This window comes from Teleopsis dalmanni, chromosome 2 (genome assembly GCF_002237135.1).
Source record: "Teleopsis dalmanni isolate 2A chromosome 2, ASM223713v2, whole genome shotgun sequence".
NCBI lineage: Eukaryota > Metazoa > Arthropoda > Insecta > Diptera > Diopsidae > Teleopsis > Teleopsis dalmanni.
Window position 1 is genome coordinate 56,451,088 of NC_051847.1, and position 19,765 is coordinate 56,470,852.

Consider the following 19,765-nt stretch of genomic DNA (forward strand, 5'->3'; position numbering starts at 1 on the left):
CAGCTCATGTCATCATTTTTTAATCTTTACTATCTACACACATTTTAACAGTTCAATAACATATTTTCGTTCTAATATTTATCAGTACAGCTATTTTTTTACATAATTTCTTAAAAATATATTTATTATATAACAATTTTTAGCGAAAAAAAATTATACTATAGTTTTCCATTTCAAATTTGTTTCAGTTTCCAATGCCTTATTTTCCGGTCCCAATAAGCATTTACCATAGTATGCTGGCTCAGCCTTGAAATATCTTTCAGCGACATCTTTCAATTCCTTGAGTGTTACTGACAACATTCGGTTACGATACTTAAGGAACATTTCTTGGGATACACCATACAAGAAAAAGTCGATGCCCACATTTCCAGGTGCCACTGGCGCATCTAATTGCTGTAATACTCCTAATTTCGCTTCAAATAATGCCTGTTCGGTTACTTGCTCATTATGCTCCTGCAACCATTTATACGTATTATCGAATGCTTCAAGAGTCTTAGTGGAATTTGGATCACGGTAGCTAAAGAAATTAAAAATACCATCTGAACCAACTTTGGCGCCTACACCATAAGCACCATTTTGCACTCGAACGACTTGCAATAAATACTTTGCAGAAATTAGTTTAGCTAAAACTCGTAATGCTGGATGATCGGGATGTGAGTAGGGGACACAGAAAAACGACTTTGCGCAATAATTAACTGGTATGTTCATAACGAAATGCTGACAACTTGGCTTCAGTAAATTTACTTTATTTTCCATCTTTTTGTATTCAACACTTGGTAAATCATTTAGGAATTGCTCATAATGATTTACAAGCTTAGGATAGTATTCCTTGGATGTATTAATAGCAACTCGCATAGCATTTTTGTTAAATAACTTTTCACCTAACATTCTTAAATTCTCCATAATTTCTTCAGTTGTGTGTGCTTTAACGTAGTTTTTCATGTGTTCTATATGCTCAACGCCAGATAATTCAGATTTAAGTTTTGCAGCATCTGTGACTAAACCAGCACAGCTTTGCATAGCGTACAGATGTCCTGAGCTAGTAATACCAACCGTTATATTCGATACATAGTTGTCAATTAACATTTTAAGCCGTTCGGTATCTGTTAATCTGAAATTTGTTAGTAACTCCTTGCAAAGTGAGAACATGTTTTCAGAATTTTTGTCCAGGGCATGTGTGGTCATTAGAATGCCAAGGTTGTATGATTTACTATCAAAAATATTCTCAGCAAAATGCAACCTAAAATCAATACCACCAGTTTGCGACAAGACAATTTTATCAAATTCCCTGAAGTCATAATTCTTGGTTCCCATGTCATTTATGACATTACAGAAAAGTGGTATGAGTTTTATTTCATCTTTCGTCAATTCGGAGCCGTCAAAGAAGCATTTCAAATAGGATATTTCATTAGTTTGCACATTACATACTTGCGTTGGAACTTCTCTCAGCTTAAGCACATGCAATGGTTCCTGCTTAGCAGCATTCTTAACATCATCCAGATTTAAACAAGGTAGAATATCTACATTAGTAATTGAATTCTGTACCTCTGCCAATTTCATTCCATTTTCATAAATTCTATCCTTTTTCTCCTTATCTAAACCTAAGACTTTCTGTTTAAGTAATTCGGACTCTGCAATTTTAAAATTTTCTTCATAAGTTTCATCTGGAGACATAGTCAAAGTGAGTTTATGCGTATTTTTGATAAAATATTGCTCAATCTTTCTTTGTAAAAACTTGGGATCACATTTAAGATTGTTACGGAAATTAGCTATCATGTTAGATACTCTCAAGTTTTGTACAACATCTCCTTCATGATTCCATAGTGGTGTAGTATTAAATAACAAACCAAGACCGAATTGTGGACTCTGATGTTTTAAGGATAGCTCTATATTGTGCAACACACTTTCTATGTGCTTACTATCAAAACCTTGCACCATAACTTGTTCCACTGTTTCTGCAAATATATTTTTCACCTTGCCAAAATCCTCAACACGTACATCCTGCAAACCGACACAGAAGAAGGTATCCTTTGTTTGCGGATCGAAGCCTGTAGTCTGATTATACCCGCCTGAAAAGTTTGGTTCAATGAAACTTTTGTAGAAAGGCGAGTTAGGTCCGCGCACCAATAATTCTGACAACACATATAAAACGAACGTTTCCTGTATATCAATTACATCAGACATTAACAACGCAATTGCAATTTGGTTCTGTTTTTCGAATGGTGCGCCCATACTATCCAAGCGGCTCGATATATGTACATTTCGTTCTTTATCCCAGCGTGGTTGATTCGGTATGCGGCTATATGTGTTATCCACGTATGTATATTTGCTCAAATAATGTTCGTTCACATAGGACAAAGTTTTTCCTAAGTCAAAAGACCCATAAGTATAAATACGTGCATTACTTGGATGATAGTATTTTTGATGGAAATCTACTAGATTTTTGTGTGTAAGTTTTGGAATTTCCAAAGGATTACCACCAGACACGTAGCTATAGGTATGGTTTGGTAATAAATTATTTAGCAAACTTTGTCCAAATACGGACGAATTTTCGGAAAAGGCTCCTTTCATTTCATTATAAACGACACCTTTTATAACATAATCCGAATTTTTATCATGAATATTCGAGTGTTCTAAGCGCCAACCTTCCTGCAGAAAATCGAGATAGCTAAGCTTTGGTCTGAAATAAGAAAGAATTAAAATATACAAACCAAAAAACTACATATTACACTTACTTGAAAACTGCATCCAAATAAATTTTCTGTAGATTTCTGAAATCAACTTCGTTCATTGTTGAAAATGGATACATTGTGTAGTCTGGGCCAGTCATTGCATTCATAAAGGTTGCTAAAGACCGATCGAGCATTTTAAAGAATGGATCGCGTACCGGATACTTTTCAGAGCCGCAAAGAGTACTATGTTCCAATATATGTGGTAAACCAGTAGAATCGAATGGTGTTGTACGAAAATTAATCGAAAACGCATTGTTTTGATCCTTACGATCCACATACCACAACTCAGTGCCTGTGCCCAAGTGTTGAAAAGAATATGACATAATACCAAATTCCGGCACTTTCTCACAACGTACACACTGAAATCCATGATATTGTTTTCCTTCTTCAAATTTGCGATCTTGCAGTTGTACAATTGTAGGACTATCTGTTATCTGTGTCTGAGGCTGCGCATCTAGAGTTTTGGCATTTTGTACTGCTGAGCTCATGCGGTTCTTATGCTTAATAGCTGCATTTGAGAATACACCGGATCGTATCAATGAAAGCCGGCTTAGCATTTTTGATATATTTCTTTAACACCGTGCAAATTTGGTTTCTATTGAAAACGAAACACAAATCCAAAAACAGTTTTTCAGTCAGAGATTTATTTAGCAAATACGGCTTAAATTATACATATATTTCACATTTCACATTAGCACGTTACATCAGCACAAACGCCAATTTCAAAAACAAATTTCAATTACTCAAAGCATTAAAACAGAAAACCATAACAAATTTTTTTTTCTCGGACTAGAAACTAAAAACTATGACTTTATATTTTCATTTCTTCTTACCTGACAAGTAAAAATATAAAATTATTTTCAACTCAAATCGGTTGAAAAATGTGTGCCGATTAAAAAATTTGTGACTGAAAAAAGTATCATATGGAACAGGGTACTTCAAGCAAAACAATAAGTTAATTATCAGTCACGTTAATTAAATTTTTTAAAACCTATGTAAGAAATATTCTATATGCAATCCATATTGAATGCATTAAGTCAATTAATATTTTATTAGTTCGATTGTGTACAGTAATAATAGGCTACTTTATGATTATTATTTATCATACTTAACTTTAACTAAATTGCTAAATTGTTAAAGTGTTAAATGTGATATACCGCAATGCATGTGAATATATTGAATTGTTAAATTCGAATTATTAAACCAGCAGACCGATTGCACTAATTGCTATCGCTAAAATTCTTTAAATGCATTTTAGCCACTTTTGCGATTCTGTTAATTCTTTACGCTTAAGAAATTCTTTACGCTAATTTTCTGTTTTCAAAAACAGCTGATTGCTCCGGATAAAACGCTAAATCGTCAAACTTCGTATTCTGTTAAATTCGCAAACGCCAAATATAGCTAAACACGACAATCAAATAAATTTTTATAACACTTTTCGCACAGTTTAATACATTCTTTATTACTAGCCGTAATTTTTTCTTTCAGAGTTGTAAAAAAAACATTAAATCTGGTTGAAACAAATTGGCATCACTTTTAAAATAATTTAAATTCTTTAAATTTAAATTCAATATAAAATATAAACATTTAAAACACTAAAAATTATTTATATTAAATAAAAGAAAAGAAAATGAGTATTGAAGGGCAATGGTTAGCATTTTTATTTTATATATTTAAATTAATTTATTTTTTTAGTATTTGAATTTAATTATAAATGAAATGTTCATATGCTTTTAACGGATGGCTGGAATTTTGCAACATTTTTCCAGTGAATATTCAGAATAGACTGATTATTGAATTTAGCTGTACTAAAACAAAAGACGTGACAATTTTTGCGATTAAAACCAAACTGAAGATTTTGAGAGCATTGTTGTTGCTTCACATATTTTCTTTCATAAGTTGCGACTATTTTTTTTCTACTCTTAATGAAAAAATTACGGCTACTGTTAAAAAGGAGGTGAAACCAAAACAAGCATCAAATTTTTTTTGGCATTTTCTATTTCACATTAGTATTGTTAATGACTAAACGGAACAGTAAAGATCGAAAATATAATTTCGATATATTACAATGAAGAAAACATAAATATATAAGAATTCAAAAATTATTTGTACTTTAAAAGAACCAAATAATCCGTTCAATAATCTTATTAAATAATTATTTTTATTAATTATTTTTATTAAATATACTATCAGCTACGTTACGTAAGTCGTGCGTGATATGCTGTGGCAAGCCCATTTGAAAATATGTGAAGTAATCTGGCAACGTAGTTAAATGTCAATTCTGGAAATTCACGAAAAATCGTATCAATTGGTTTTAACTATTAACAAATTTAAAAAGTAATAAACTAGCAACAGTAATGGATAAAGACGACGACTTGGGCGAGGGTATTGGACCATTGCGAATGTCCTTAAGAGAACGCCCACGAAAACTCCATGCTGAACGGAAACTACGAGAGAAACATGATGAATACAAATATTTGGACGACATTGATGACAAAAATCGGGATAAACGAAAACTGAAACGTAAAAATGATGTACCTTCAAAATCCAAAACGATTTATGATGAACATGGTGTTATTCGTCACAATGGTTTAAGTTTATGCGATTGTATGACTGCTAACTGTCCAGGATGTTGGTTTCCGTGTGAAAACTGCAGATCTACAAAGTGCGGTATTCAATGTCGTGTTAACAGACGTTTTTATTATGATTCCATTACTTTTGATGGTAAAGATGGAACTATTAAGAATCCTTTTTGTTAAAATGATGAACTCGAAATTTAAAGACTTTAAACTGCATGATAAATATTTATAATAAATATACAAATTGTGTTAATAGTTTCTATAAACTTAATTATTTTATATTGCAATTTTTGATAAAAAGGCAAAAACTCATGTATTATTTCAATTCATTTATACACATTTATAGTAAGCACACAGTAGTAAAGTGTTTCAAAATAATCGGACAAATTTATACCATTTTAAAATGTAATCATATTTTTAAGGATGTTTGTAAACAACTATCGAAACTACTTTAAATATAAAAAAACAATATATATGACAAACTATTCCTTTGATATAAAATTTTGTTGTTGTTATTGTAACCCGCTAGGACCTGTAAGCAGATAGAGTGGGTATTGATTGAATGTGATGGAGGGGGAAAGAGAATTGGATGGGTGGAATATAATTGAACGTTAACCTGGATACAGACGGAGAAAGTATAATTTTGTATTTCTTTTTATTTTAGTTTAGTTTAAAAATAAATTAACTGTTAATCCGAAAATGTTGAAGAAAACAACGCAAAATATTTTGTTTAAAGCAAATTTGAAATTTTTTATTTTTATTATAAATAAATAATTCTAATTATTTTATGCACTATACAATTACGTACATAATAATACTTATTACTTGTAGCTAAGACAGTTTTTTGATATATGTATGTATGTATCTACGCTGGAGCAATAAATTTTGCTTAAAAAAACAAAAACTTTCTACAGCAACTAATATTTACATTAGTTATCATTTTTTCAATATTTTGATAGTTCTGTATGACTGATCACGTTCACCTTTTTAACAATTAACAAAATGTATATATAAAACCTTCCAAAGCAGTTGTTAGAACCAGATATATATATACATATGTACACCTTTATATGTGTAATATGGAAAATAAAACGCATAATTAAAAAATATTATCATATAATTAGAACTACACTAGCAATTCAATTCAATTAATAATTGAGCTTGCAGATTTTTTGTTGTCGGAAAGCGTACTTAACTAGTACTATCACTATTTTGGCAACAATTAAATTTATCTTTAGTATTTTATTATATATTATCAAACTTTATATGCATTTTTATTATGACTAATAGGTTAAACTCAATACTGAATCCTATGTACTTGCAAATTTATAATAAAATAAATGGAATTGTAAATCAACAATATAATTCGTATTAGACATACTGCATAAAAAGAAGATAATTAAGAATCAGAATCATTAAAATGTTTCAAAACACAAACATCGTATGGTCAGGTAAGAAACAAAATTAATATTGCAACTCCAGAAAGAAAGGGATAAGTTATTAATAGAATAGAGTGAATGTGTTGATGTGGAAAATCCAGTTTTTCTGAATCCTAGTACAAATATCTTGCCAATTTAGAATTCAAACTAATTCAACTCAAGTTTATGTAGATAGTTAAACATTTGAACAGACCGACTAGAATATATGCTGCTTACTGTTTGAAATACTAGATTTTAATTAATATTATTTATATTAATTATATATTTATATGCGTTTTGCCAATTTATTTACGAATATTATTAACCGTAATTTAATTTATGGAATCAAAATAATTTTATATATCTTGAAAAATTCATCTATATCGCTTACACTTCGTTATACCGCAATATTTTATGTGCAATCTTAGAAACAAGCAATTCTTAGAATTTGTATGACTATTTGCAGTAATGTCTTTGATGGAATTATTTTTATCTTCGGATAAAATATCTATCCATAGCTGAAATTGATTCGTCATTTGATACGGAAAATTAGCTTTTATGCAAAAGAATATATATACTTTATAAAATGTACTTCACTTCGTTGATTTTACTATTGACAAAATATATAAAATTCTATATAGTTGGATTCTATATATTATCTAATTATTAACGATATAGTAATATTAAGGACGTGTGCGAGTTAGGCTAAGTTGATGCTAAACCAAATGGGAGATTTTTTGGGATTTTTTGCACTGCACACATTTTGCCATTTATCAACACGTATCGACACATCAATACATTATCGACACAACTTAGAATTTCCCTCATTTAGAACGCAACTTAGCCTAACTCGCACACGACCTAAGAAGTGTTTTATATTTCTGATAATAATTTCTGCTAACTAATTTTTTTGTTATCTCTATAATATATGACTAGTCATATATGACTATATGAGTATGAATGTAGAGTAGTGAATTGGCGGTGAATTCATAAACAGATATAAAAATACTGAAAACGTGTTTTTAAATTTTTAAAACTATTCCATCTAGATTTAAAAATAAGCTTATCTACAGTCAGATATATCTAAAGAATTCATTTAATCTGCAAAAGGCTATAGTTATTTCAAGCACTTTCATTTATGGAAAGCTTTTGTCAAAACTCTTGCAGTATAGAAAAACACTTAAAAAAGACCTTACTAAGGTCGTGTGCGAGTTAGGCTAAGTTGCGTTCTAAATGAGGGAAATTCTAAGTTGTGTCGATAATGTATTGATGTGTCGATACGTGTTGATAAATGGCAAAATGTGTGCAGTGCAAAAAATCCCAAAAAATCTCCCATTTGGTTTAGCATCAACTTAGCCTAACTCGCACATGACCTAAATACTTTTATTTAGATCATATTTATAACTTATACGATTATATTTAAAAAGAACAAGTGAGTTTTCTATTCTAAAAATTAAAATTAATACTTTCTTTCTTACTCTCAATAATTGTATATATTAGCTTATCAAATAATAAAACAACCCAAAACAAGGTATTTAAACACTTGATATTCAATTTTTTATAAATTAAAAAAATGAAAAAGAATGAATGAAAAAGAACTGTTATTTGTACGATAAAGTGATGAGCTTCCAGTCCTGCAAGTCTAACTAGATCTCTAGGTTCCTATATAAAATATGTAACATTCGAAACAGTTATGGTTTTACATCTACTAATCTCACATAATCTCACTAATCTCTTTGCCAAAAAATGTAATAACTATTAAATTCAATTTCTATTAAAACTAACACTTACCCAAGTGATCGCCGGTATAACCTAACCTAATTCTTACTCAAAAATGATATGAAGTTCTAAGCAATGAAAATTCAAAAGAAATGTTATTTTCACTTTACATGATCTTCCATGCTGTATATAAAAGCTTTGTAGCTTGTGTAGTAGATATTCATATGGTAAGCTGTTAATGTGGTAATTCAAAAATTAACTTTCTGATCAATAGAACTTTTAATATAAAGTTAACATTTTTTAATAATGTTAGTTGCATCAAATTAAGATATTTTTCAACTTATCTAAAATGTTAAATAAAAAAGTGCTATCTAACTACACTAAAATGACGATATTATTATTATTACAATATTATTTTAAGGAATTTGCAGTGTGACCTGTAGTTATATTTTGGCCTCACAGAATAAAATAATATAAAAGATTATATTCGGTAGAAGAACGTTTAGCAAAACACTGCACATTATAGTTAAAGTTTATTTTTAATTCAATTGAATATTGAAAATTCAATATTAAACTATAATAATGTCTAATTTTGTAGGTTTGTGATACAGCATCTCAAAATTTTGCAAAGAATTTGTATTTCTGATAATAATACAAACAAGCATGACCAGCGAACTATAAAATATATGGTGTCTCTTTATACGTTTATACACTATGGATATATATACATCTATATATATATATTTACTTATCAATTAAAAAATAGAAACATATACACAAGCTGCAATAAACTTTAGTGAAATACTGAAATAAAATTACTTTTAAATTTAGTCGAAACAGTATTCTCATTTGGAGCAATCGGTTATTAATTCAAGCGAAACATTTTCCTCAGCGAACAGAACACATGAACGTTTCTATTTATATATGAAAGTATATGTATCGATATTTTTGTAATTAAGATAAATTGATATATATATATCAATATATACAATGTTGGAATTGGGAATAATAATAATTGTTTTAACATTTGTGACAATTTTATTACGACGACTAAATAAAGATTATGTTATTCCAATAATTTGTAAACGTGTGAAAACAATCGATGGATCACCACTGGAAGATAGTGTTGCTGTAGATCTCGGAAGTTCTATATTTGGTAGCACTTTTGTGTGGTTTAAACTAAACTTAGGTATATATAAATATATAAATTTGGTGACAGCATAAAGAATATACATGATTTGTATTTATCTTGTAAGAGGATCTTTTTTACTTTACCCGCCAACAAGCACAGCGTTTTAAGCGTAGCTATGTACAATATGTCTTCGGCTGTCCACTATATAACGTCATAGATGCTGTAGATGCTGAGTTGATATTGACCGATACTCGTCTCATTACGAAAGCAAACTTCTATAAATTTTTGCATCCATTTTTAAAAACCGGCCTATTAACAAGCACCGGTAAGTATAAAAATATACTCATATCTAAAACATTATGCCGACATTAATATATTAGTCATTTGTGTTCATTATTATTAGGAACATGATAAACAACATTTCTACTTATCTATCTTAATTAAGTTTTCACATGTGTGTAAACAATAATACTATAGTTCTATTTTAAAATATAAACAAATAATTTGTATTTTTTTAGGTAAAAAATGGCACACACGTCGCAGGCTTTTGACACCAGCTTTTCATTTCAATATTTTGGGTCAATTTATGGATATATTTAAGTAAATAACTATTTTTATTATTTTACTGTTTTATTAGCATAAATAAATTCTATATATCTATTCCTAATAATATTTTATTCGATTTTAGGCAAGAAAGTAGTAAATTTGTACAAAACCTTCACCATTTGTGCGATGTATCCTCTGATAATATAGTGTCTCTATCTGAAACTATACCACGTTTCACTTTAAACAATATATGTGGTAATGTCTTAATTATTTATTCAATTATTTTAATTATAATAAAAAAATGTTTATAGAAACGGCATTGGGTGTACGTCTGGATGAACATTTGGATGGTGATGAGTATCGAGAGAATATATCAAAAGTTGAAGAGAGTTTTGTAAAACGTACAATAAATCCTTTACTTATGTCAGATATTGCTTATAAATATTTGGGTGATGGTCGACGGGATGAACAATATTTAAAGAAATTACATGATTTCTCTTGTGGAATCATCGAAAAGAGGCGTGCACTCTTTGAAGAAGAACTTAAAGCAAATATAGAAAACCCAACTGACCCTATTGATACAGAGTAAGAAAATATGAATATTTCAATTTAATAATTAATAAAAACTGATTTCATTATTAGAACCACTTCATTCATATGCTGACCAAGCCACTTATATACCATATACCAATACAAATTTAAACAAATACATTTAATTTCTCTTGACATATTAATTCAATTAATAAGCGACCTTTTTTAAAAGTAATCATGTTCTTCCTAGCTTAAAATACCAACTGTGTATTCTTCTTAGCTCTGCTATATTTTTCAATATATTATTTTAATAGCTATTTGTTTTCTGGAACATAGCTGTTAATCTATAGCAATTGCACACATTGATTAACAGATATTATTGTGTTCTAAAAGTTCACCTTGTTTTGCTCAAACCATCTTAACTGGGTCTCACAATGGTCTTTACTTACTCAGCTGAGGTAACCATATTCGTTCCACAGACGATAACACATAATTTGTAATGGGATTTCAATTTTTTTAAATATATAAAATTCATTCTCATTGTGTTGTTTTTCTACATTTTTACAAAGATTTGAAGTCAGGCGATGGAAAAAATAATTACAAATTATTATATTATTTTTCGGGGTTCCTGGATTCTGGAGAGCATTGCATGTAAGAGCAAAACAATATTGTGGCTACCAAACATGTACTTTAATATTTCACTTAACAGTTCACACTTCAGATGTACATATATCATCTCAATTATATAAAGCTTTGAAATTATAAGATTTGTTATCATTAAAAATATTATCTCATCCTTTCTGTAAATTAAACAAACATATATACATGTACATGTATTATATACATATACAAATGTACATATATTATATATACGTATATATAACATATAGATATATATATTACTATTACGTATTACCATATATTTTTTAAAATCTTTCAGTTTCATCTTTAAGAAAAAGCGTTACGCTATGTTAGATACAATGCTACGTGCTGAAAAAGATGGTTTAATAGATCATGCTGGTATATGTGAAGAAGTAGATACTTTTGTCTTTGAAGGCTTTGATACCACATCGATGAATTTAATATTTTGCTTAATGAATCTTGCCTTATATCCGGATATGCAACAACGTTGTTATAAAGAAATAGAAGAATTTATGAGTGGTATGTATGACATTATTTAATATCTACAATAAATGCGTTTCATGATATATTTTTCTACAGATGATCTTGCCAATTTAGATATAGCTCAATTAAGTAATTTGAAATATTTAGAATGTTTTATTAAAGAAACACAACGACTATATCCTTCAGTGCCCATTATATTACGTGAATGTCTAGAAGATACGAATTTATCAAATAATCTAATATTGCCAGCAGGAACACAAATCGAACTACATATATTTGATGTACATCGCAATCCCAAGTACTGGAATGATCCAGATGAATTTCAGCCCGAGAGATTTTTACCAGAAAATTCTGAAAACCGACATTCATTCGCTTTCATACCTTTCAGTGCTGGACAAAGAAATTGTATTGGGCAAAAATTTGCCATGTTGGAAGTAAAAACATTGCTTGTATATGTCTTAAAGCATTTCGAGTTAAAGGCAGTAACAGATCCTGCAAGTTTTCGATTTTTAGCTGGCATTCTAATCAGAGCACAATCCAATGTTCAAATTAAATTGCTTAAACGGCAAGCTTCATAGGCAGATATAATGAAACATATGTACATATATACCATATATGCATATGGTATATATATAATATATAATGTTTTTGTGGTGGTTTAATTAATGATGCACTTATTTTGATTTATTGGTTATGATTGTTAATTAATTTTATTCAAAGAGTTTTTTAATTATAAATATAATAAAAATAAGTTATTGTCTTATATAAATTTGTTATAAATACGATAAATTGAACTTTCCAATGTCTAATTTGTTTTAATTATAATATTTGCATATGAAAACCATGTTAACAATATTGAGTAAAGAGACGCCAAAAAATAATCCAAAAAGTCCTCCAATCGACACTGTAAAATAAAATGAAGAGTACAGTTATTAGAATTACTCATAGAAATAGTTATTATTAAAAGAGTTCATGAAACACCAAGACCTATAGAAGCTACTGTTATGATTTGATTCCCGATCAGATCTCCTAAAGTTCAATCAATGTCGGATGGATGTACTCTAACCGTTTCTGGACAATTGCAGTGCACGAGCTTATAAAATGGATGAATGTTTTACTCTGCATTTCACAGAATCTGCTTTTCAACTTGTTCCTACTAGCAAACTCACATATGAGATTTTTGGTGAATTTAGAAGTCCAAGCTTTAAAAACTAAATAACTATCAAGTACATAATAGTAATGGCATTTTTAATAACTTTTGAGGCATTGTATTGCACAGATTTTAATTATTAAAAGAGTTTCTCATTTAAACAACTACATTCTATGATCATAGACACCGCTGTTTAGTTTTGATACCTTACTGAACAAAATACAGAGAGCTGTATGAAGTTCAATCACTATGTTTACAAATGATTTTTAGTAACCTTTATCAAATTTTAACGAAATTCTAAATTTTCTGTTAGTAGCTAATGTAATATAGCATCTAAATACCTACCAGCGAACTTAACTTCAACGAAGGGTATTCACCACTGCTGCACCGTATCTTAAGCAGTGGTGAATTAATTATTTGGAGACCGAAGTAGGGACGGAAACTTTTTTGGTCGCTTAAGCTGGTTAAGATAAAAAACTCTTTAACATTTTACAGGTGAATATAAATATTGTCTTTATCATATCTTTATCATTTATTACAAATGCATAATAATTAAATGTATGTTCATAACTTTTGCTGATGTATAAAATATTGATATTAATTATATCTTACCCATTATATCAAGTGGCGTTTGTGTGACTATTCGATTATATCGTTCTGTAGGAGTATTGGTCACTTCGATTTCCACTATATATGAATCTGTATCCACCCATTCTTTCTCTTGAAAACTATGTTTAAAAAAAAATTTTTTTATTGCTTGAAAATTGTATATTACTATCTTATTTCAATTCTTTGCTCTTAAAACAGCGTGTTGTTATAAATATATATATATACACTAATATTTAATATATATTACATTAATAATTTTAATAAATTCGACAAGTAAATAATTTAAAGGTTTTACAGTACACTTGAAAAATACATACTTCAATATATACTGGGAAAAAATCTTTAAAGCCAATCATTTGTCGGCAATAACATTTTAATATATTACCAACTTATAATATTGTCAAAAAATAAGAGTAAGTATTTCACTCTAAGCACTGATATACAAAATATAGAAGAATATATAATAATGTTAAGATTAAAGTTTTTAAAAAATAAAGACAATATTTTCAAAATGAAATTAATCTTAAAAAATAGATTAATAAATAATCTAGAAAACAGAATATTAAACAAACATAAAATTATAGAATATTTTTTTAAAATATTTCTGTTATGATTAAATATTGTTATATTACATATAATCTAACACAGGATACCTGACAAGTATTAAAAATGGACTATCCCTTTTCTAATACGATTTTGTTTGCTTCTTAAAGCAACAATTTAGTAATGAAACACGTTTTTTATGCATATATTATAGAAATAATGAACATTACAAATAATTAATTAATTTTTTTATAAGAATTAATATAAATTATAAAGTTATATATATTATCATATATCTTACCCAATATAAGTTACTTGTTGTTCTATACATGAAGGATAACAAACATATCTTGTTTCAGCAATGTCCTTTACTATAGCTGATATATCAACTAGAATAAATATTTGAAAATTGAAAGTTAAAGTAAAATTAACTAATATATTCTATTACTTACTTTCAGATAAGCAAACTAATCCTTTAACATCGCAATAGATTTTCTTATCTAAGTTCAAGATTCATATAAAAAAATATTTTTGTGATTAATACAATTTTAATTAAATATATCTACTGGAAGAGTTTTTAAGACATTCATTTGCGATTTTTTAAACTTAATTTAATATAAATTATTTAATAAATTATTAAAGACACAATAAATTATTTATTAATATCATTTGAATTAATTTCAACTGATTAATTCGTTAATTTTTTCGATATAAGTGATCGATGGAGTGATCCTTCCATTACTTTATACAACTGCGTTTCTTGCTGAAACGATTAACAATTTAAATAAAAAACAATTATATATTTATACATTTTTATATAAATATTTTTTATTTTTAATTTACAAATTCCAATACAAAAAATTCGTTCGTGTTAACATGTAATTTTAATAGAAGGTGATCGAAAGGCAGCTACAAAATGAAGAAAAAGAAAAATTTATATAGTATATATATAATAAATATCATAAAATTAATACAATTTGAAATTTTTACTATAAGAAATTGTTGTTTATAAAACTAATGAAGGAGTAAATAATATATAAAAATAATTTCAATATAGTGTATACATCATGGGCGTAGCTAGGGATGGGCCAGTTGGTCACACATTTGTGCCATTGGCGTTCCTGGTTATGCTCTTGTTGTAAATCTAAGCTAAGTATTAACAGCATGTGCATATCAGAGTCAAATAGGTGTTATTATTTTTTGAAATTTTTTTGACCCTGAACTCTAACCAAATAAGAAGCAAAAGTTAGCAAATTTAATAAGTCGAATATGTGTGATTAATAAAAATAGTAATAGGAAAAATTTAAATACTCCTAATTGTTTATTATAATAATTTTAAATAATTAACAAGACTAGTAATAAAAGAAATTTCCCTACATACCATAAAAAACCATTTAAAAAGAGTCTTTTAGAAAGGAAATGAGAGATAAAAACATTTTGTGAAAAAGAGAAGAGAGTATGAAATAGTTCATTGTTGTCCGTCTCCTGTAATAGAAAAAAATCTTCATTTTGATTTTCTGTGCTGAACAATGCAATAACTCATTGTTTCTAGTTTTTGTAAGTTCTCTTATAATAGTTGCATATTTTTCGAATTAGAATTAAAAAAATATTTTATACAAATATTATAAATTCTGTTCATAATAAATCTATACTATATTTAAGTTATTTATTTTCCAATAATAAATTATTATAAAGTTATCTTTAAAATTGAATTTGTTTTGCTCCTACAAGTATGCAATTAAAATAAAATGAAATAATAAATTTTTACCGGAGAAGAAAAATTTTTTTGATTAATAGAGAGATTATAACTTCTTCATTTTCATAAAATTTTAATATCCACTAGTGTCGATCATTAAACGTTTAATATATATACGTAATATATATTACTAATGAAGTAAAAAGTTATTATCGAATTTAAACACGAAGTTAAAAAACAGTTTTTTAGAAATCGGACTATAAGTCTCTGTAGTCAAATAAATATATGTTTATTTTGCAGTTACTTACAATATATTAGAATATAAAAATTGATCCTTGAACTTAATACATACTTTTGTTTTTGCATCCACAGCATTTCTCGATATTGCCTAGTTGATTATTACCAGCTAAAGATGGTTCGTGCATAATTTTTTTACGAATATTACCATTTTTTTGCATTTTATTTCGCGGACCATAACTAAAAATATATCGGATCAATTTAATTAATTTATGTTCTTTAAAATATTAATATCATTTCAAAAAAGGTCTTACATTCTCACGGAATTAATATCACTGGTGCTTCTATCAGAATCTCCGCATCTTGCTCGTATATATCTATGTTTGACATCAACGGCAATTTGTTGTTCCTATAAAAATTAACAGTATAAATAGATAATCTTTATTTTTCTAAAGTGTCTCCAAAAACTTAATAGAATGCTACTATTGTAATTTTTATTATAGCTTTTATATTAAATATACAATAAGATCAAACACCTTATTATTGAACACCCTATAAAAAACAGTTGAAAAAAAAATATTTTACATATATTAAAGAAAAATTTAATATAACTGAAAAATTCCTGTAGTTTATATTATATACGAAAATGTAGGTAACTATCTATAGGACTTAGTTGGTAAATAATATATCCAACTTCTAATCTATTAATGAAAAAGTATATGTTATTAAAAGTAAAGTTCTTGACATGTAACTAAACGGGATATAGTTAAAACTCAATTTGATTTTCAGTGAAGTGAAAGAACAAAAATCTTAATGTCTTCAAACCGTAGTTCTAAATGCTAGACATATGTGGTAAAGCAGTATTTGCTAATAAATACTGAGTAAAATAAAAGTGTGAATACATAACGTAAAATAATCTTTAGGTCGTGTGCGAGTTAAGCTAAGTTGCGTTCTAAATGTGGGAAATTCTAAGTTGTGCCGATAATGTAGTGATGTGTCGATACGTGTTGATAAATGGCCAAATGTGTGCAGTGTAAAAAATCCGAAAAAATCTCCCATTTGGTTTAGCATCAACTTAGCCTAACTCGCACACGTCCTTAGTAAGAATATTGTCCGCACTCTGAATTGTAATTTTAAGATATGAGAAAATAATTATATATATATAAATAGATTTAAGCCAGTACAAAAATTTTTACAAAATGAACATGCTGTCAAACATGCTGTTATAGATTATACAATAGGTCTTGAAAATATTTGACGCACTTTTTATAAAATTTAAAAAAAAAATTTGTGTGAAACTTACATCTCTCATATTATATGTTATATCTAAGTTCGCTACAAAAGCATTAAAAAATTCTGGATACAATTCCAATACATCTAATAAGTCATCTCGATGTATTTTATGTAAATCACAATAAGTAAGCGCACGTACATTGCTATTCGATTTTCCAATATTCGGATACATGCAAGGATTTTCTCCAAAAATATCCTCCTTCCCTATAATTATTAATAAAAAATTACATATATGTTAATTTTAATTATTTTAAAATAAACTTAACAGATATTTCATCCAATAAATAAAATTGAAGTTTACACATATTCATTTAATATAATAATGTACTTCTTCTTTATTTGCCAATTCAATTTCGAATATTGGTGATCATATATCATAAAACAACATTCTTTAAATTAACTTTGGATAAACGTTATTACAAATTTTATACGAATTCTGCTCGCTATATCTATAAGGTTGATAATAATGTTATGAATGTAGTAAATTTGAAACTTACCCAATATTGTTACCACTGTATTATCTCTTTGAATTTCAATTGAACCTCTAGCTATAAAAAATAAAGATGTTAAGACATCGCCTTTGTGGACTAAGACATCACCGGGTGGGGCATGTGTAGTTTTAAATTTAAGTGATAAAGCCCTAAAAATAAATATAAAAATTATTTTCTATTTCGAAAAAAAATAACACATATATATACTTATATATTATATTTTATATATATATATATATATATATGTATGAATATGTTAATCTGAAAAAATGAATATTATCACATGCATTTACACCCATAAATGCATTATCGTTGTGTAGTACAAAATGTATGTACGGACATGTCTATTACTGTAGGTACACAGCCATATGCTTGAGTAAAATAGATCCACATATAACTTTGCTCTAAAATATACATCAAAAGTAGTTCCTTAAATAAAATAATATATTTACGAAATAACTGCTTGACAACTGTAAGAAAATATAAGGTTAAGATACATTAGAACCGATTCTACAAAAACAAATGACAGATCAACAAGAAATATTTTTGTACTGTAAAAGCACAACTAATATCTTCCCTGTTAAAAGAAAGTTGAATTAAGTTATATTATAAGAACAAATATCATTATATCCAATATATACATATTGTATTTAAAAATAATCTAATTGAGTATAATTATCTTACAAATACCTATACAAATATAAATTTATGTTCTTACATATTGATAAACACAACATCATAACCGAGTTTTCAGACCTTATATAATTCATTGAAAGTCAAATGGAGACACTGAACTGATTTCATAAAAGCTTTCGGGCCTAAAAATTATGTTGCACTATCCCATAAAAACGTAACCTAGGCTACGATAGGTTAGATTAAGGTTTATTTAGAATTAAGGTTTAACATAAAATCTTAACTCTTTTTACTTATGAAATCATTTGGAAGTCAATGCATCTAGACAAATCTGGACAAGTTGAAGTTATTGATAAATCATAAAATATTCTTTGATTCAATATTTCTGATCTCATTAGATGCTATGAAAGTCAGATAGAAACTCTGGATCTGTTCCCTCACTACTGCAATACCCAAGCAGATAAATTAAATGAGCAAAAGATAATTTAACCAAATTACAATAAAAGTTGCACAAATCCTGCTTAAGGAAAATAAATCTAAATTAACGGTACATTAAAAAAATTCTAGAATTAGATAATCATAATTTCATTATATTTAAATTATAATTTTTATAATAATGATTTTAAATATCATTTTTTACCAATTTTTATTATAATTAAAAATTGTGAAGAACTTTTTTAATACCCAAAAATACTCTGTAGATTTTATAATAATACTTTATAATAAGGTATATATATATATATATTTTGAAAATTCCCTATTTGGCAACTTTATACTATGCTTACACTTATATGTTAATTATCAAACCTCATTAGCGCACTTTTGTATAGAATTACTATAAAATATAAGAGTTATTACTGCCAAACGCAGTGTAAGTAAATATATAGTACATAATTAAACTTAAATACATTTAAATAAAAATAATTGGTAATGGTTATTTAATAGTATCCAAAACTACTCAATATCCATTTCAACCAATATAGTTAAAAGTATTAAAGTATGAAATTTTGTTAAAGATATATTGTTGAATAAGCCCATAAAATATTTTTCTAAAATACTTTTCATTTTTTCTACTTAGAAAATTTAATTATTTAAAAATAAATTAAATATAATAATCATTCAATATATTACTGCGGAAATCAATTTTGTTAAAACCAACTATATTACAATTATGACAAATCATTTACATTTATATAATATACAGACATATTATTCAATATACTACTTTCATATAATCAATATCTTCTATCGTTTTTCAAAAAATCGGAAACACAAACCTATTAGTAAAGCTATTTGTTATAATAGAATAGAATAGAATAGAAATAAACAGG

General features: G+C 27.5%; 4 protein-coding genes and 1 long non-coding RNA gene across 6 annotated transcripts; 2 read left to right on the plus strand and 3 right to left on the minus strand.

Annotated features, from left to right (window-relative positions):
- Nucleotides 1-4: 4 nt before the first annotated feature.
- Nucleotides 5-3,661, minus strand: LOC119678709 (presequence protease, mitochondrial). 2 transcript variants are annotated; one of them, XM_038090703.1, is made up of 3 exons: nt 3,566-3,661; nt 2,736-3,327; nt 5-2,680 (listed from the first exon to the last, which is right to left on the minus strand). In XM_038090703.1, the coding sequence occupies exons 2-3, from the start codon at nt 3,287-3,289 to the stop codon at nt 154-156; spliced, it is 3,081 nt and encodes a 1,026-aa protein (XP_037946631.1). In that variant the 5' UTR covers nt 3,290-3,327; nt 3,566-3,661; the 3' UTR covers nt 5-153. The 2 variants fall into 2 exon arrangements, with proteins under 2 accessions (XP_037946631.1, XP_037946632.1); XM_038090704.1 differs by lacking the exon at nt 3,566-3,661 and having other exon boundaries at nt 2,736-3,559.
- Nucleotides 3,656-5,582, plus strand: LOC119678711 (ARL14 effector protein). Its single transcript, XM_038090705.1, has 2 exons — nt 3,656-3,727; nt 4,926-5,582. The coding sequence occupies exon 2, from the start codon at nt 5,090-5,092 to the stop codon at nt 5,489-5,491; it is 402 nt and encodes a 133-aa protein (XP_037946633.1). The 5' UTR covers nt 3,656-3,727; nt 4,926-5,089; the 3' UTR covers nt 5,492-5,582.
- Nucleotides 5,583-9,296: 3,714 nt separating this feature from the next.
- LOC119678712 (cytochrome P450 4p1-like) lies at nt 9,297-12,485 on the plus strand. The gene is made up of 7 exons (XM_038090706.1): nt 9,297-9,637; nt 9,705-9,905; nt 10,099-10,180; nt 10,269-10,381; nt 10,438-10,711; nt 11,598-11,818; nt 11,879-12,485. Exons 1-7 carry the CDS (start codon nt 9,439-9,441, stop codon nt 12,358-12,360), a joined length of 1,572 nt encoding a protein of 523 aa, XP_037946634.1. The 5' UTR covers nt 9,297-9,438; the 3' UTR covers nt 12,361-12,485.
- A 58-nt stretch (nt 12,486-12,543) lies between these two features.
- Nucleotides 12,544-14,643, minus strand: LOC119678713. The gene is made up of 4 exons (XR_005252349.1): nt 14,537-14,643; nt 14,386-14,473; nt 13,545-13,660; nt 12,544-12,686 (listed from the first exon to the last, which is right to left on the minus strand). It is a non-coding gene; the product is annotated as an uncharacterized LOC119678713 (long non-coding RNA).
- Nucleotides 14,644-14,727: 84 nt separating this feature from the next.
- Nucleotides 14,728-17,965, minus strand: LOC119678714 (potassium voltage-gated channel unc-103-like). Its single transcript, XM_038090708.1, has 5 exons — nt 17,808-17,965; nt 17,321-17,514; nt 16,332-16,426; nt 16,133-16,257; nt 14,728-14,993 (listed from the first exon to the last, which is right to left on the minus strand). The coding sequence occupies exons 2-5, from the start codon at nt 17,480-17,482 to the stop codon at nt 14,956-14,958; spliced, it is 420 nt and encodes a 139-aa protein (XP_037946636.1). The 5' UTR covers nt 17,483-17,514; nt 17,808-17,965; the 3' UTR covers nt 14,728-14,955.
- Nucleotides 17,966-19,765: the final 1,800 nt, after the last annotated feature.

Bases quoted from the DNA above. Each gene is read 5' to 3' on its own strand.
- LOC119678709 (XM_038090703.1), bottom strand. From the start codon at position 3,289: ATGCTAAGCCGGCTTTCATTGATACGATCCGGTGTATTCTCAAATGCA. The intron at 2,681-2,735 runs GTAAGTGTAATA...TTCTTATTTCAG, and splicing joins TATTTGGATGCAGTTTTCAA to ACCAAAGCTTAGCTATCTCG.
- LOC119678711 (XM_038090705.1), top strand. From the start codon at position 5,090: ATGGATAAAGACGACGACTTGGGCGAGGGTATTGGACCATTGCGAATG.
- LOC119678712 (XM_038090706.1), top strand. From the start codon at position 9,439: ATGTTGGAATTGGGAATAATAATAATTGTTTTAACATTTGTGACAATT. The intron at 10,382-10,437 runs GTAATGTCTTAA...AAATGTTTATAG, and splicing joins CACTTTAAACAATATATGTG to AAACGGCATTGGGTGTACGT. The intron at 10,712-11,597 runs GTAAGAAAATAT...AAAATCTTTCAG, and splicing joins ACTGACCCTATTGATACAGA to TTTCATCTTTAAGAAAAAGC.
- LOC119678714 (XM_038090708.1), bottom strand. From the start codon at position 17,482: ATGTATCCGAATATTGGAAAATCGAATAGCAATGTACGTGCGCTTACT. The intron at 16,258-16,331 runs GTAAGACCTTTT...ATATATTTTTAG, and splicing joins GATATTAATTCCGTGAGAAT to TTATGGTCCGCGAAATAAAA. The intron at 14,994-16,132 runs GTATGTATTAAG...TTCATTTTGTAG, and splicing joins CTGTGGATGCAAAAACAAAA to CTGCCTTTCGATCACCTTCT.